Here is a 17391-nt window from a genome sequence, read left to right on the forward strand (position 1 = left end):
CGGGTGCAGCATCGGGGGGGGGCAGCGGGGCCAGCCCTGTGGCATCTCCCCCCCGCCCCGAGCCTCGGGCTGGGCACGGCCGCCACGGCGCACGCAGCGAGGACTGACCTGTCCCGGCTTCCCTTCCAGCTGTGCAGCCCCCAGCACCCACCCGGTCACCTCCGCCCCAGGGGGGGCTCCGGCCGGCCGAGCACTAGGTCCTGCCGCTGCCCCGAGCGCTCCCTCGGCGTGAGCCAGCAGCCACCTGAAGAAGCCAACGACCTGTTTAACGAACTCGTTTACAAGCCACATGAGCGGTTATCGTTTTCTGACAGACTAAGCTGCTGCTTTTGGAGTTGTCCGAGCGAGGCCAACGTGCCGAGCGTGACCAGTTCCACCACGGCGGCACGGGCTGGCCTCCGGGCACACCACGAGGGCACGCACGCCCACACCGGTGCACGCCTGCGGCCAGACACCAGAAGGAACAGTTCAGAAGCGATCGGTTCTGGTCAGTGGACTTTGATGGCTTGTGACAAATTGCTGGCCTTCATCTTTTGGGTGCTGGGCTTGGGGAGGGAGCTGAAATTATGGTCAAAAATAGGTATTTATGGAACAATATTTATGGGAAGCTGTACAACAGTGTTGTCAGAACCGATGGCTGAACGTGGCCAGCTCTCCTGAGATCACGCCTCCTGTAGAAGTACCACCTCACTTGAATTAATTTTTTTTAATCAGAATTTACAACGGACTTTTACTGTAAATTATCACGTGCTGTGGGGCCAAGACGTCGGGCTGTAGTGGTCACCACGCCACCTCTGCAGAGCCGGTGCCCGCAGCCGGACCCTCTTCTGTCAGCACGACCAAGCGCCCCGTTGACACTCCCAGCGCCGGGCGATGCCTTCCTTGCTGGCAGCGCAGTCTGCGCTCGACGAGCTTTACAGGGGGTCAGGAGGCGGATTTTTCACACCAGGAGTACGTCAGCCCGCTTGAGCCGCCCACGGCTCTTGCTCCACCAAAAAAGCGAGCCTAAATTAGGTGTAATAATCAGAGATACTGCATGGATAGACATGAAGCTCTTGCATGGACCAGTAAGTGCAAATCCCTGGTTCAGTGGTCTCACCCCACCCCGGGACCCTGCATGATTTTTCCCTCCCCGTTGAACGCGGGAGCTGGGACGGAGGCGGGAGGAACAGCCGCAGTCGGCTCCCGGCTCGGCAGCGAGCGCGCAGTCATGGCAAAGCCTCGGCTGCCACCTGCAGCAACGGGGAACGCCATCGCCCCAGCAAGGGCCACCAGCCAGGCCCCGACATCTCTTTGCACAAAAGCTCTTGGGTAAACGGAGCCCAGGAACTGACGCCGTCAAAAGCAACCAGGCTCTGCGAAGGAGATGGGACGGTCCCGTCCCAGCACATCTGCCTCTGCTGCTGCTGCAGTACAGCCCTGCCCAGGCGCTTGGCCTTTAAATTATTCCCACAGGGGCCAACTGAAAATAATAAAAGAATTGTTTCTTTTCCTGATGGAATTTATTTTAATCTGTATATAACTTGTAATTTTTTGCTAATTCTTTTCTTATTTTATTTCTTCCTTAACAGTATTTTTTGCATTAGATATCATTATTGTGAAGAAATAATGTTAATATAAGTATGTAGTGAAGGACCAAACTTGTGTAATTAAGGTTGTATGTTGTACGATTGATAACCAGGGAGTAGGAAGATTTTGTCCATGTGCCAAACGACCCTGATCAATCCTGCTAGTCTCGCTGCCGATTCTCCAGACAATCACAGGTTTTGTTCCATTTGCCTTGAAGTGACCGTTGCAGCAGACGAGGGGTTTCTATTTATTTCCTTGGAAATGCCGCTCGGAAAGCAAACGCCGCCTCCACCAGAAGCGAGCGGCCCTTCCCACGCGCCCTTCCGCCCAGCACGGCAAGCCGGGCTCTGCAGGGCGAGCAAGGTGCCGGCTAAAGACCCGGGAGCCCTCGGGTGCGGCCGGGGGGGGCCGGCAGGCGATGCCACCGTGCTGGCAAGTGATGCCACCGCGCCGGCAAGTGATGCCACCGCGCCGGCAAGCGATGCCACCGCGCCGGCAAGCGATGCCACCGCGCAGTGTGACCGGTGCGAAGAAGGGCTCTGCCCCAGTGACCCTGTCCCCTTACAGCACGACAGCCTGAGCTGCAGCTCCGTAGCTCCTGGCAGCTGCCTGGAGTAAATCATACATCTGAGCGTGGGACCACAGCAACTCTGTATTTATATTTTTTTATATAATGATTTTTTTTACCTGTTCATATTTCCTAATACAGCTTGTTTGCTTCCTGTTTTCATGTAGCTACTGTCTCTCTTTTTGGATCCCATCTCCTTTGTTTAGCACTGATAAAGTTTATAAGTGTCCCACATTTAAGGGAAATAAACAGAAAGGCTCACTGTATTTCCGTTTATCTGGTCTCAGTCCATGACACTCGGAGTGTGCTGCAGCTGGCAGCAGTTTGTCAGCTCCTCTGAAGGGTTGTTCCCGAGACGTGCGGATGTCACGAAGGAGCAGAGGCCAGAAGGATGGTGCCAGCAGAAGGCAGGTTGCTTTCTGGAGCTCGTAATGGGGAAACCCGGCTCCTTGGTGTCGGCGCGGCACGGCGCTGTCATGTTCAGGGACACCCGTCACCTCTGACAGGGGAAACACAGGGACCCACGGGTGCTGCTGACGTTGCATGGGGTTCCACTTTGGGCAAGGAGAACACGCGTTTCATCGGGATCCATTAATTTATTGTTAATCCAATTAATCCTTTAACAGTTGAATCAGAACAGACACATCACAACATGCTGCCCCTGCAAATCCAACACCGGGGAGCGTTTCTCACCCAGAAATCAGCTGCCGGTTCCCCTCCGTGAGGTGCGGCCGGCTGAGCATCACAGCCCAGCGGGCAGAGCCGCCCGGCCCCCGCCCCAAGGGCCCTACGGCATTAAACATCTGGCTCCTGCAAAACCCAGACGCAAACCCCTCAGCTACGGCAAGAGAACTACCCTGCCGTGGCCCTCTTGGGTCATCACTTCCCGGTGCCAGTTCTGGGGGAGAAGGGGGGGAAGAGGGGAGCGCCCTGCCTCGGGGAGGCCGAGGTTCCGACCTGGGTGCCTGTCCCTCTCCAGCTGTGCCTGGGCACATCCAGCTGCCCACCGCAGCACTCGGGAAAGGCAGCCCGGAGCTGCGGCACTGCTGCTCTTCTTCCTGCTCCTGGCTTGCTTGTCTGGCGGGCCTTGCAAATCACTTCCCCTGGCTGGAGCATCCCCTTTCTGGCTCTAAGCTGACTCCATGAGAATCACCTCCGGCATCTGCCGGTTTAGCAAGTGACTGTAAGTCAGTGGGCATCACCTCACCCTGCCGAGTCACGGTTGTGTTCAAAAGAGCCAAGAATAACGGGGGGGCGGTGGGGAGGAGGGGGAAGAAAGAAAAAAAAGAAAAAAAAAAAAGAAGAGGGAAAAATTGGGTCAAGGAATAAGCCTAGCATATAGATTTAAGTTCCTAAAAATTCTCGATTCAGGTATGCTCTCCCCCAGCCCCGGGTCTTCCCACGCAAGGCGTGCAGCCGCCACCACCAGGCAACAGCCCAGACCTCAGCAGGGAAAGAGCGGGCAGCACGAGCCGCTTCAGAGAGCCCAGAACAGCAGCCGCAGCCTTTTCACCTTACGCCAGCACCGTGGCTGCCTCTTGAAGCCTGTTCCAGGTCATTAATATCAGCGTTGGCCAGAAGCGCTCGGATGCCAGGTCTCACATTAATTAGCTGCTGTCATGGCCGCTACAAAGACCGGTCCTGAACAATAAGATCTGCTACCTGTGACTGCTCAAGACAAGTGAAATGCAAGAAGAAAGGATCTCCCACTCCCTTCTTGCTATGGGCTCAGTCTGCAGAGGTTTGAAGACCCCCGAAATAAGTCACGACAGAGGCATGGTTCCTTGGCTGTAAGCCTACACGTCGGTCTCTATCCGCAGCCGCTCCATCCGGCGGACGTTGCACTCCACTGCTGCGCGGCTGGTGATCTGCCGAGCGCAGGACTGGGGAAACCAGCCCCGTTCACCGTCCCTCAGCCTCTCACCCCAGTACCAGCCTAGGAGCAGAACAGAGCTGGTCACACACGGCTGCACCGCTCCCCTTCCCACGGAGGTGCCAGCTAGAGGCGTCCAGGGAAAGCAAGCTTCGCAGGGGAGGAGGTTTCTGATTTCCTGCCTGTTCTGGGGTTGCTGCTCTCACTTTGAGGTCTCTGCTGCTGGCTGCCAGCTGCGGCATCGCTGGTAACGCAGCAGCCGCTCACGGCGGTGCCACCTCCATCAGCCCCCGGGGACCCGCTGTCATCTGCTGGGCCACCACACCAGCCAGGGACATGCACCCCCCCCCCGGTGCCTAGGGCTTCCTGGAACCTTCTGAAAACTGCTAAAATCCCAGTTCAGTGGGATCACAGAAGCTTCGCCCCCCCAACACCCAGCTCCGCCTAAGGGAAGCCTTCCCCGGCCGCAGCTCCCACTCGCTGGCACTTACCGTCCTCTCCGTCCAGCACCAGCACGACGTCAGCCTGCTGCAGGGAAATCTCATCCGCCTCTTTAGCCAGGTAGGCATGGGTTATCTCCACTTGGCTCAGATCTGCAGAGGACAGCGGACAGCAGGGACCGAGTGAGAAGGCACGGCCAGGAGCCACAGCCCGGCACGCATGGCTGGCACCCCTGCTCGGCGTTCCCCCCGCCCCGGGGTGCTGCCCTCTCCGGGGCTCCTCAGCAGGTCATGCTCCATTCCCCTCCTGCTGCCCCCCCCAGCCAAGTCTCTTCTTACGCACAGCCTGAGGCATGCCTGGAATTCCACTAAGCAAGGTATTTAAGGTTTAATGTGACTGATAACTTAATGGGAGGCAACTCCTAACGAGTTGGGTGTGGTACCCCAAGTTCTCCTCTCCATCGACACACATCCTCAGCCCCTTCTCCAGCAAGGGCAGACAAGAACAGGGTAACAACCCGTCCCTGCCAGCGCTCGGGCTCTAGCACAACCCGTAACCCCGCACAGCCAGGCCTGACCTCCCGCATGCCGGTACCTCCTTTAGGAGTGGTGTCAGGCTTTTCCTTTTCTCTGTGCATCAGCGCAGTGACCCACCGGGCCCGGTCGCTCCTGGCAGAGGGAAAGCCCATGTTACAAAGAAAACCTTAGCGACAGCATCCCTGTTGCCTGCAGTAGCTGGGAAATTCCCAGCAGGAGAGATGAAGGCTTTCCAGGGAAGTCAGACTGAACAAACATCACACTGAGAGCATTCAACGTAAAGATGCTTCACAGGGGTACACATCGCCCAGCTGCTTTGCTTCATTTGCACAGGGGAAGGATTATATAGGAATTAAAAGGGAAATCTAAGAGAGAGAGGAACAGTGCAAAGGGACAAGCCTGCACAGATCCCCCTTTCTGGGAGGGGGCGTGGGGGTGCTTCACAGAAGCCGCAGGGCACCAGTTTATCCCACCAGCAAGAACGTGCACCCAGTGAAACCCCACCGGGCTACTCACAGCGTCTCTGCCGACAGCACGATCTCCTCCCGCCTGCCCTCGCTGTCCTTCTCCATCACCACCCGGAGCAGGTGCCCGCCGGCCGCGCCGCGAGCCGTGCCGCTGCTCCCGGTCTTGCTGGGAGGAGGGGAAGGCGGGTCCCCGCTCTCGATCTTCTCCACCGTGATCTGGTCCAGCGTGGCATAGTTCATGACGGCGTAGCTCTCCTCACTGCGGCAAAGACGGGATGGGCACCTCAGCCGCGTGTGGCCGCAGAGCGGATGCCGCCGGCGGGACTGAGCTGCCTCCCGGCGCCAGCTCAGAGCCTCGGTGGGTGAAGGTCAGTGGGCATCACCATCCAGCGAGGACATGAGCTGATGCAAGGGCAAGGGCCGTGGAGCTGGGCACTGCCCTTCTGCCTCACAAGGGACACTCCAATAAAGGTCAAAACAGGGAAATCTCGAGAATGTCTTAGGCTACGTGCTGCTTGGGAAATTGAGATTTTAATCCCCTTAGTTGTTATGTAGGGAAAGGAAGGGCCCCCCCAGCCTTACCTCTTCTTCTTGGTTATGATCAGGACGTCGTTGAACAAGAAGACGTAGCAGAGCCTGCCGGTGCCTCGGCGGAAGATGCCCGCCTCCTCCGACAGCAGCAGGTGCAGCTCCCCCCGCTTCAGCAGCCACCGGGAAGCAGAAATCAGTGGTAAGGGCTGAAACAGAAAGTCTGACTTACTGCCTGTCTCGCAAGCGACAGGCAAAATCCCATCAAGAAGCTGCATCTGGACTCGCAGCGGACACTAGGGTCAGTCGGGATGGGCACATCACACGCTTTGAAACACCTTCTCCGGGAGTTTCCAGGAGGCAGGCGGGAAGCGGACCAGCCGTACACCCCGCTCCAGCACGCCCGGAGACGCAGCCCCCCCAAACCGCAGCAGTGGGGCACGGTGTCGAGGCTTTACTGCTACAGCCCTGCAGAGAGCTGCCCACATCCGACAGCGCTTACAGACAAAGCCCCACGTCCGTCTGTCTGGAACAAGACGGCAAGGGCAGACAGTGCTGCCAACTGATCCACCCAGGTAAAACCTCCTCTCGTCAGGGGCAAGGCCAGCGTTCACCACCCACGTGCAGGAGACGAAAGCACAGAGGAAGGCAGAGGAGAAAGCGGAGGGTCAAGAGGGAGAGTGGATTATCCAGGACTACTCAGCTGAACTCTCCAAGATGGCAGGGCAAGTGCCCAGAAACTTGTATTTAAGTCAGAACAGCAGGAAAAACGGTCACCCTGGGCATGAAGTGGCGATGCTCGTGGCAGCAGCGATACTCCAGCTGGTCAGGGATTCCTGGAAGGATTCCCAGGACAGGTCTGACACACCTGGGATGGGCGACTACCAGCACAGCCCAGAAGATTTCCCTCCCCCACTTTCACAAGTCCTCACCTTCTTCTTTCCAAATTCCAGCTGCTGCTGCAGGGTGTACATCTGCTCCATCCTCTCCATAGTACGAGCTCCCTCATTGCAGTTCTTAACCAGCTAAAGAAAAAAACCCACAAGGGAAGTGGAGAACGGCAGGATGCCGAGACCATCCGTCCTCCGCCCCAGCACGAGTGCTGCTGGCGAAGGCTCGGGCGGCTGCTCCGCTTCCCTCAACAGGGGAAACAGCCGAGTCCCAGCACAGGTTTCCAGCCAGGTTTGCCCAAAGGCAGCTGCAGGTTCTCCTGCCACGAGAGCACTCCAGGAGAGAGACGGCACGTTTGCTCTGCCTGCAGAAGGACCAAAGTGAAACCGCACCAAACCCGAGCTTCACCGAAGAGGAAGAATTAATCATCTGAAGAGAGGAGGTTAAGACAGGAGGACGAACGATCGACCAGTTAGAGGGGAGGACAGAAGCTTTCCGCCTTCCGCAGGCAGGTGAAGCAGTGCCACGTTTCACACTGCCGGGAGGGGTGCTGCGTGGCACCCCGGTCCCTCGCGTTGTCCCTCCGGAGCAGATGCGCCCCTGCCCCAACCCGGGGAAGGGTGGTCCGGCATGGCCAGGCCGGGGGTCGTGTATTTTGTTCCCCCACTGGATGAACAAGTGGGACAGACCACGAGCGGCAGGAGCATCTTGCCAAGAGCCGGTCTTTAGGGGAATAAAAAGAAGAGCCACCACCACCCGTTTGGTGGCTGTAATCTCCGTGGTGCACCGCCTTGTGTGCATGACCAGCAGATGGGAACCCAGACGGAGATGAGACACGGGAGCACGAACAGCGCACAGCTCACGAGCGCCACCGCTCCCGCTGCTCCTTCGCTCCCCTACGCTTTGCTCTTTGCCTAACTCTCCAAAAACCAAGGCAAGTAAGTGTCACAGTTTGCCATCACCAGGTTCTGAGAAGGGAGAGCGCTACTGGAGAAGACCGAAGGGAAGGACAAAAGATGGGCCAAAGAGGAAAGAAGAAAAGATGACAAGAAAAAGGAAAAAGAAGATCAAGTGAAACAGGGAGAAGATGTGTACATCCAACAGCCATTTGGAGCAGAGCAATCTCAAGTGAATTCGGGAAGAAAAATGAGAGGCCAGAACGGCAGGCTCGGGGCCAGAGTGACGGAACGGTGTGCTGGAAGGAGGAAAGGTGGAGAGCTGGCAGCCGGGCCTCACCTTGCTGATGGCTTTCAGAGCTCTGGTGGCAGCTCCGTACGCTGCAGTGCATGCTTTTGTTTTTTGACAGACAGTCTAGAATTTCAAGATAAGACGCTTTAGTGATATTGCAAGACAGAGAACTGCACATCAACCGCTTCCCTGGGGTTTCAGGATGTGACACATGCTCGAGCCGTTCCCAACGGTCAGCCTGCAGTGGCACAGCACTCAAAGCAAAGTTTACCAGTGCTGGTAGCTGTGAATCTGGAGTCTCTGGGGCTTTCACATCGGATACGTGCCTGAGCATCACTGTCACCCCGCGCACCGGGCATCCCCCTGGCCCTCTCTGCTGCAGCCCGTTACGGACTGGGAGCAGTTACTAGAAGTCCCACGTCCAGCAGCTTTGCTGTTTAGAGCTGCTGGGTCCAGAAGCCACCGATTTCAATGACGCTTGTGCAAGACCTGCTTTCTCTTCCTGGGCCACTTGACCATTAAGGAAACAGGACGCTCATGCCACCCCACCCTGGGAATCCAGACAGGGCACGGAAGACCCTCATGTCACTCAGGTGGATGGTGCCAAGACGTGAAGCGTTATTCACATCACTTTAAGCTGCACATCTGACACCCACAAGAAGCAGATCACTCTGGATCTAAATCCTGAATAAAGGCTTGGGCATCCCAGCCTTGGCTCCCGGAGGGATGAAGTCCAAGCAGAAGGCTGTCCCAGGCTCAGGGTATAATGCAGTCACCTCTTCAGAGGTGCCAAGCAATGCCACCGTGTGACTTACTTACATCTAAGAGCAGAGGAAGCCGTGTTACTCTCTGCATAGGGAGAATGAGAAATGATATCACTGGCAGGCCTCCACATTCTGGTTTTCTTTCAATTTGTTTCAAGGTCTCTTTAAATAAGGGGTTTGTGGCTCTGGAACAGGACAAGAAAGCTCCATTAACTCTGTTCTTCACTTATCAAGTTTTTCCAGCAGCTTTCCATGCACGAGAACCTCAGTGCAGCGAAGGCACTGCCTCTGGTGCTCAACGGCAGCCAGCTGGCGCAGAAAATGGACTGATCCGTTAGGAGGTGATGGAAAAGCATCGAGAGATGTTGAGTCCCCCAAAAGGTGAGTAAAGCCACAGATGCACCACCAGCAGACACAAACATACCTGTACCACCAGAACAATCTGGAGATGAACAGCCTCCATACGTGTCCCTAACACACCTCATACGTGTTAAAGACCTTGGCACGACCCACCTGACTCCAGTTCGTCAGGACCCCCACTTATCCCCGTCCTTCACCCTTCTCACGGCACGACACAACTCACGTCCTCATCACCCGACACAGACACGCTGAGGTCTAGAAGTGGAGCTCTGCTCAGAAAGGAGACAGCCTTCCTTTGGGAAAAGGGTGCAACCACCGGCTGAGAGAGCTGCCTGCAAGTCGTGGTCCTGCCTGTCCTGCCCGCAGCCAGCTACCATCCCTGGAGCTCAGACCCCTTGAAGGCAACTCCTTTGCAAGCCCAAGGCCTGACGCACAGCAGTACTCACAGCAGCTTCTGAAGTGTCCTCTGCTGGTAGACTTCATTGGAGCAGTAGCTGATATAAGGGCTGAAGTGGTTCGAGGCGTGTTCTTCCACTATGTCACTGATGTCAGGAATTAGGAGGTTTTCCTGGTGCCGCTTCTCTAAGTCTTCAAAGAAGCTAAGGAGAGAATTTCAAATAACTTCACTACGTGACTCCTTAGGGCCAGACGAACCGAACAGATAATGTTCCCACTGCAACTTTTCCCAGTTTTCCCAGAGGGGACAAGGCCCCGGATCCCTTCTGCACGGGGTCGGCCCTGCGCAGCCGAGACACCGACGTGTCCAGCGCGGCTCCCAGCAGCTCCGCTGCAGAGATGGGGAACGCAGCTCTCGAGCTCCCCAGCCCCAGGTGCGCAGGCTTCCTCCACTCCCGCACCAGATCCCTCCTCCAGCTCTCCGGGAAGACTCCTTCGTGCCCCATCAGGGCCGCTTCTGCCCCGCTGCGGGAAGCCACAAGCCCTCGACACCCCCGCAGCAGTTCCCAGGCCTGTCGCAGCGCTGCCTGCGCTCTCCTCCTGCTGCTTTCCCACACGGACAGGGCTGGCCGCCCGCCCCGAGCACCAGCTCCCAAGGCGTTTGCTCCCCACCTCCCAGGGAGCAAAGGCCACGCTTAGGCTGGCTCGTTGAAGGCGCAGTTTCAGTTTTGGCACCCGAGCGATCCCCGCCCATGGTTAGGAACCGGCAGCCGCTCGCTGCGGTGGCTTGGCCACCCCCCGTGTCCCGCTTTCGGCCGTGCCGCAGCCAGGCTGGAGCCGGGTGCCCGAGCTGCGGTGCTACCGGCTCCACCTGCCCGTCTCAGCAGCCCAGAGGCAAAGGGAGGCACCGCCTTCGCGGCAGCGCCAGGACACCCGCGGAGGGGTCCCAGGTGTGGGGACGGCGGCTCAGGCAGCTTTTGGTGCCCGATACCAGCCGCGTGACTGAGCGCCACCATTATAACCCATTAAAAACCCAGGTGTCACGGTAACAGACCCTTCCACTAGACATTCAGGTCCCGAGCACGTAACAGCGGGGAGCCGGTGCCGCACGCTGCGGGGGGTAAGTGCCGCAGCACAAGGCACGAGAGGTGGGATGACTCGGTACCTTCGACAAATCTAAGGAATGGTTCTTTTTACACGGCAAATAAACGGAGCTCCAGAGTCACTTCTCCGGGCCTGCCTGGTCCCAACCCCACGCCGACGGCCCCCACTTGCCTCGTGCTGACCGTCAGGATGTCGTTGATGTTGGAGAAGAGGTGGTGGTGCTCTGTCTGAGTCATGGTCTCCTTCAGCTCCTCCGACCTCATGAAGTGGTGTACCAGGACGCTCAGGCTGTGCATGTAGGAGTACTCAGACGTGATGATCTCAAACATCGCCTGAAAAAGCGCGGCAGTGACGATGTAACAACTGCTGACCGAACAAGGCCGTGAATCAAAGCCTGCTATATCTTATTTACATTTGGCTGGCCACTGGGAATGACTTTGCCCCATCAGTAAGGCACTCCCTCAGCCCATGCACTGCCTGGCCCACGCCATCCCTTCAGCACGTTTCAGGACTTTCGCTCCTGAAGAAGCCGCAGCCCCGCGGTGTTTTCCCTTCCAGCGGCTACTTCCCACCAGCGCCCACAGGAGTTGCCCGCTTCCCCGCCACGACGCACGGGCGAGCCCTCCCGCCGCCGCCCGGTCCCAGAAATCAACCGGCAGCGCCCCGAGCCCCGCACGCGGGACCCCAACCCGGGGCTGCACCCGGGCCCCGCTCCGAGCCCACCCCCAGCCCCGGAGGGCTCGCACGCAGCCACGCGTGTCCCCGCCGCCTCCGGCGGCCACGCTGCAGTCCCGGGCGCACCGACGGCTCCTCTCACCTCCTGCCGTTTGCGCTCCTCGGGGCAGACGCTCTGCAGCAGCCCGGCCTCCAGCACCTGCGGGCACCAGCGCCGTCAGCCGCCGCCCGACGGTCCTCGCTCGCCCTCTAGTGCGGGCTGCGGCCCGGCCCCGCGGCACCCGGCAGCGGGAGGAGCGAATTCTCCCGAGGGCCAGCAGGGAAAGGCCAGGTACCCCGCAGGGAAAGGCCAGGTACCCCGCAGGGAAAGGCCAGGTACCCCGCAGGACCTCCTGCCTGCCCCCGCCCCCGTCTGCGGGTGAACCGCTCGCAAGCACAACCGCAGCAGCTCCGCCGGCATCCCGACGAGCCCGGACAGGAACCCGCGTGTCCCGGCCGGGGCTGGACAGAACGTCCCATTGCAAAGACCCATGCTACGGAATGAGCCACTCACAGTTTGTCCTGCGGCTCAGAGGGCTTTTAAAATACACGCAGCTGCGGCTGCAACGCATCAGGAGCGCAGGAGCGGCCCACAGCGAGGGCAAGCGCCGGGGCTGGGCTGCTGCCCCTACCTCTGGGAGCTGGCTCCAGGTCACCTGCGCCGGGCGATAGCTCTGCACCACAATAGTGGCACCCAGAGGGGACGGCTCTTCTGGGATGGATTCATCCAGCAAATCCTCATCTGACTCATGGCTGACAGAGTTCAGCCCTCTCTCACGGATTTCCTGATACAGCCGGGGCTCTGCAGAGGAAAAGGCAAGAGGTCAGCAAAGCCTTTCCCAGCTGTGGCCCATGGCTTCTCTTCCCACCACCGCCGCCTCATCCCGTCAGCCAAGAGCCCTGCCCCGAGCACCGACAAGCCGGGGCCAGCACCTCCCTGCCGAGGTCGGACTTTGCACAGCACCAGTTAAGCTGCAGCTCCTGCTCCCGACAGCTTCCTGCAGCTCTCCCGTGTTTGCCCAGGGCAAGAAAAGCTGGGAGCGCTCCAGCTGCGAGCACGGCAGCAGCCTGAGCTTCATCGCGCCCCAGGGAGTGGGAAAACAGGGCTGCAACGCTCCTCTTGCAGGTGGGGAAACAGAGGCAAAAGCAATCGCCCCAGGCCAGGGACAAGCAGCAGCACACTTGGCAAAGGGGCTTCTAGGGATTCGCTTCGCTGAGAAGCGCCCCGGTGCCCAGCAAGGCAGAGGGGAAACTGAGCTGGCGCTCTCAGCAAGACGGGAGGCAGCACTCACGGTCCTTGAAGGAGCCACCTCGCTTCTGCACCCGCTTCCGCCCAAAGGTTCTCTGCAAGAGGAAGAAGAGGAGAACGTGCTGCAGTTACTGTATTTCTGTGGCCCTGGGAAGCATTTACCTCCTCCAGGAAAGGGGTGAAGTTACCTGCACGGCCAGTCAGCAAATACCACCCTGTTCTTTCAGCCTGATTTTTGTCTGAGCTTTTGTTTGCCGTACCAAAGTGACTCAGCTTTCACCTTGTGTTATCGGGGTCACGATCTAAACCATTTTGTAGTTCCTTGCTTCCTTCCATATCTCTGTCTCACACCTGGACTTTGCCTGCACTGGAGTCTCCTTTTCCCCAGACCTGCTTCACCCACGTTTGTGTACAACCAACCGCCACCTCGGAGCCGCACACCCGGCCAACCCCACCCTGCAAACATGTCCACAGCTGCCTGCCGACAAGCGGGAGGCCCGGAGCAGCCAGTTACACTCCCCACAAAAGCCATGTCAGCTATTTCCGGGCTCTCCGGGGACCTACAGCATCTGCTGGTGACATGTAGGCTTCCCAAAGCACAAATCACGTCACCGGACTCAGCAAGCCCTGCCAGCTCCACGCTGGGCTCACGCAGCTCTGCAACCGACAGAAGTTGCAGGAAAAAGGCTCTGCAGATGCCCCACAGCAGTTCATCACCAGGGAAAGCGGGGGCTCCATCCCTGCCTGAGAGCAACCAGGTGACAGGAGATGCAAAACCCACCTTGTTCCTGACAGGGCTGCGAGTAGGCAGGGCGCTGCCATCCTCCGACGTGGGTTTCAGCAAGGGGACGGTGTTCACTGGCTCCGGCTCTGCATCCAGGCCCTTCATGGCCGCGCGGTAGGACGAGTTCCTCAGGTTGCGCTTGATGGCCCCCACATCGTCATCCTCCTCCTCCACCTCCAGGGAGAAGCTGGGGACAGACGCCCGCTTCGGGTTGGGGCTCAGGGGCTCCCGGCTCGAGCCAGCTGCCCCGAAGCTCTGGTGCCGGGAGGGGCTGTTCTTGGTCTTGGTGGAAACAGCCAAGCTTTTGGGGATCAGCTGCTGGGTTCCCATCTTCAGGGCGGCCGGGCTGTCTGTGCTGAGGATGATGCGGCGGGGCTCGGCCGAGGTGGGAGAGCCCAGTGCCGACAGCGAGGCAGCATCGGGCACTGTGGTGGAGCTGCGCTTCCCAGGGAGGGAGGTCGGGCTGAGGGGCTCTGGCCGCACCGGGTGGCATCGGTACTCCAGGAGAAAGGTCTTGTCATCCGCAGAGCTGCCAGGGGGACTCCGAGACATGATGGTGGCACAGGGAACCAGGAAGCTGCGCAAGACAGACGGGCAGACGGCTGAACACCTTCTCCCAGTAGGGCAGAGGACATTTATTATGCTTAGCTGTGCCAGTGCACTGTCTCGCACAGGGAACCTCGGGACGGCGCAGGACCCGGGTGCTGTACGCAGGCAGAGCCCACACAGACACGCTTGCGACGCTCTCGCTGCCCGCACGCCTCTCTCAGGGCCTCCTGGTGCCCACGGGCCGGGCTGGCGGCTCCAGAAGCCAACGCTCGGCTCCAGGCAGAGCCGTGCAGGATGCGGCCAGGCGCCGGGGAGCAGCCAGGCACCAGGCGGCCTCGCACCTGAGCGAGCAGCGTGGGCCTGGAGCACCACCGAGCCTTGCTTCTCCTCTGCCGCACCTCCGCGTCCCCTCGTAATCCCCTGTGGGGACACGGGGTGCCGCCAGCCTGAGGCACCAGGACCGGCCTTTACCTTCCCGGCTTCCAGTCCCTCCACATCGCCTCCCGCGGGCTGACGTGCCGCGAAAACCCCGGCACACGCCTCACCGCAAGCCCTGTGCTTCTCCAAGCTTGTACCTGTCCCAAAACCCTCTGAGGAGCGGCTTCACACCGCCTGCAAAAACGCCTGCCCGAGTCCCTAAAGCTCCTCGTTTGGGTCTGAGCTCACTCCTCTCCCCCTGTGCCAGCCCGTGTCCTGGGCACCTACAGAACAAACACCTCACAGAGCATTTTACACCCACCACCTAACCCATTACACAATTTGAGGAAAAAAACCTATGGTTTAATTTCTCTCAAGTGAGCTCTCATAGTACACCATCTCGAAGCTGTTCCTTTTTCCAAAGGCCACGGACCAGGAAACAGAGACCAAGACTTGAACTTATTTCCTTGCATCAATCACTGGCAGAGGGACAAAACAGACCCATCAACAAAAGCTCATTTGATCGAGATGCTGCTTATTTTCCTGTCCTTGGATGAGGGACACATGCCTCTTGGCCAGAGGTCTGCCAAATGTCCTGCGGATGAGAGAAGCAGCACATTCTACTCTTAACCCCATCTCGGCGGGGGATGAAGCCCAGCCTAAGCACTAGCCCCAGTCCCAAGACACGCACACGCCCGATTTCAGAGGCACCAGGGGCTACAACATCCCCCGGGGCTCCGGTGCCACGGAAGGGGGGGGCTGGACCACCACGCAGGGCTCCGAACCCGCATCTCTGGCGCTTCCCGGTCGCAGATGCACGGGGGGGCACACGGTGCGGAGACCCACGGTAACTCCGCCGCTTCCCCCCCGCCTCCTCAGAGTCTGCGCGCAGGGAGGGACCGCGCTCCCGGTGGGCTCATCCCTGGGGACGCGCACCCGAACCCACGGCCGGCACCTCCGCCGCTGCCCCGAGCGCGCCCGGCCGCTGCCCACAGACCCCCGGGATCGCCGCCGCAGCCGGGACGGGGAGAGCACCGACGCCTCCGGCTACTCACCAGCGCGGCCCGCTCCCCGCCGCGGAAGAGGCGCTCAGCGGCGCCGGGACCCGCCTCCTCCCGGGGCAGCCGGGCAGGGCAGGGCTCGGGGAGGAGCCGGAGGAGCCGGGCCCCGCTCGGGGCTCTGCCGGGCTGTGCCGCCCCTCCGCCGGTAGGACGCCCGGCAGCCGCTCGCCCCGGTGCGGCCGGTCCCGCCCGGCTCGGCCCGGCCCCGCACCGACCCTCGGAGCTCAGCGCGGCGGCGGGGGCGGGCGCGGAGCCGCCCCGGGGAGGGACCGGGCCGGGCCGGCCCCCCTCGCCCGGGCGCCGGGGTGCGGGCTCAGGGCCGGGCCGGGCGGGTGTCCCGGGGGGCTCCGGCTCCCGCCGCGTCCGTGGGTGACAAACCGCCGCGCCCCCGGCCGTTCTCAGGGGCCGACCAGCGGCATCACTCATTTCCAGCAGAGCAGGGACTGGTTCTCACTGAAGGCCCGTGTGCGGCCCGTTTGCCGTAGCAGCTCACGCCTTCAGCGGTTCAGAGCAAACCCAGGCTGCCCCCCGGGTGCCTCAGACACGGGGGTCGGATGCTCCGGTCCCACGCGGGGAAAGATGCTCCGAGGGTCGGGCTGCCGCCAGCCGCCCCGTAACCCCGCTGCCCAGCTCAACAGTGCTCTGTTTACTGGGAACGGATTTTTCCTTGACCTTCTCTTGCCCCCCTCGCTCTGATCCCCCTCCCCCCCCCCAAAAAAAAGGAGCCTTTTTCTCGCTGGTTTATGGTGAATCTCAAGTGCTTTCTGGATGACAAAGTCCACTTGTCAGCAATATTCTTTTAAAAGTCTGTTCTCTTCTCTCCAAGGCCTGCCTGACAATCGCTCTATTATCAGAGCTTTCTTATCCGATAGATTTTTTTCCTTTCCCTCCGGGGCTAATAAGGAGAAAGGCTGCGAGCCGTCACAGAGAGGCAGAGGGTTTCTACTCGAGAGTTCAGCAGAGACTGAAACCCTCACACGGCAAACTCCAGGGAAGGGCTATTATGCTGTATGTAGGATACCATCATTTGATCACCATGAATGACTTTTTGAAGCGGAGACCATTCATCAGTTTTGTAATGCGTGTTGTTAGTTCAAAGACCCTGCTTTCAAGGCATTTTTGCTCCCAGGGCCCCCGCTGAAACATCTGACCGCTATCACTAGATAGTTCGCTGACTCTCAGCTCGTAGTTGTGAAAGGAAATATTCTTGACATTTTTAGATAGCTCGCTCGTTCTTTGTCCTAACCCGTTCCCTCACCCCAGAACATTCCCGCTCTTCCCCGTGCAAACTTCCCAGCGAGAACGACGCGTCCCTTCAGCGGGATGCCGGCCTGGCTCAGCAGCGCTGCCCGGTCCTCCGGGAGCGAGGAGAGGTGCCCATCGTCAAATTTTCTGGAGCCCTCAGACGAGACTGTGACGGTGCTGCCACACCAGCCGGGGCTGCTGGCTCACCCCCCTGCACCTGCCCCGGAAATCAGCGGCCGAGAAAATCAAAGAACTCGCTGGGCAGCAGAGAGATGGGACGAGCCCCGGGGCCCCTCCTGGCTCTCCGGGAGGACGCGCTGCGTGTGAGCGGCACGGATGGCGGAGGACTGGCTGCCTGCTGTACCTGAACGAGCCGTTTGGGACAGGGAGGAATAAAAGCCGTTATTTTTGCAGACCATAACAAACCTGAAATCCAGTTTCTCATCAGACTGTTTTTTCCTGTCAAACACCCTCAAACCGCTCCTGTACAAGTTCCTATTTTATCGCATGCCCCCCAATTCCTGGGCTTGCTTGTCCGAACTACGCCTTGACAACTTACCGTCCAGCAAAGCAAGACAGAAACCCCTCCAACAGCCCGGTACTGCACGTGATGTTGTGTCTCTACTGTTCTTCCAGTAAAAAAGCTCACAGGACCATTGCTTATAAAAGCACACAGGTTTATTGCAT

At 59.4% G+C, this 17391-nt stretch overlaps 2 protein-coding genes across 13 annotated transcripts in view; one reads left to right on the top strand and one right to left on the bottom strand.

Annotated features, from left to right (window-relative positions):
• The window catches only part of MEGF6 (multiple EGF like domains 6), a 98479-nt gene extending 96068 nt beyond the window's left edge, over nucleotides 1-2411 (top strand). For all 12 annotated transcript variants that reach the window (XM_075773520.1, XM_075773521.1, XM_075773525.1 and 9 more), the window contains one exon: nucleotides 130-2411. In XM_075773520.1, coding sequence (XP_075629635.1) covers nucleotides 130-197 — 68 coding nt within the window. In that variant the 3' untranslated portion in view covers nucleotides 198-2411. The remainder of the gene's footprint in view (nucleotides 1-129) is intronic.
• Nucleotides 2412-2713: 302 nt separating this feature from the next.
• ARHGEF16 (Rho guanine nucleotide exchange factor 16) lies at nucleotides 2714-15695 on the bottom strand. Its single transcript, XM_075773539.1, has 15 exons — nucleotides 15454-15695; nucleotides 13430-14009; nucleotides 12692-12743; nucleotides 12032-12201; nucleotides 11503-11559; nucleotides 10857-11017; nucleotides 9632-9784; nucleotides 8881-9010; nucleotides 8110-8184; nucleotides 6915-7007; nucleotides 6037-6191; nucleotides 5504-5713; nucleotides 5046-5119; nucleotides 4502-4603; nucleotides 2714-4073 (listed from the first exon to the last, which is right to left on the bottom strand). The coding sequence occupies exons 2-15, from the start codon at nucleotides 13982-13984 to the stop codon at nucleotides 3934-3936; spliced, it is 2127 nt and encodes a 708-aa protein (XP_075629654.1). The 5' UTR covers nucleotides 13985-14009; nucleotides 15454-15695; the 3' UTR covers nucleotides 2714-3933.
• Between the last annotated feature and the right edge of the window lie 1696 nt (nucleotides 15696-17391).

Source organism: Balearica regulorum, chromosome 21 (genome assembly GCF_011004875.1).
Source record: "Balearica regulorum gibbericeps isolate bBalReg1 chromosome 21, bBalReg1.pri, whole genome shotgun sequence".
Lineage (NCBI taxonomy): Eukaryota > Metazoa > Chordata > Aves > Gruiformes > Gruidae > Balearica > Balearica regulorum.

Excerpts from the sequence above, each read along its gene's own strand:
- ARHGEF16 (XM_075773539.1), bottom strand. The coding sequence starts at position 13,984 with ATGTCTCGGAGTCCCCCTGGCAGCTCTGCGGATGACAAGACCTTTCTC. Across the intron at positions 8,185-8,880 it reads GGCTTCCTCTGCTCTTAGAT|ACTGTCTGTCAAAAAACAAA; the intron begins GTAAGTAAGTCA and ends TTGAAATTCTAG. Across the intron at positions 4,604-5,045 it reads TGACACCACTCCTAAAGGAG|ATCTGAGCCAAGTGGAGATA; the intron begins GTACCGGCATGC and ends TGTCCTCTGCAG.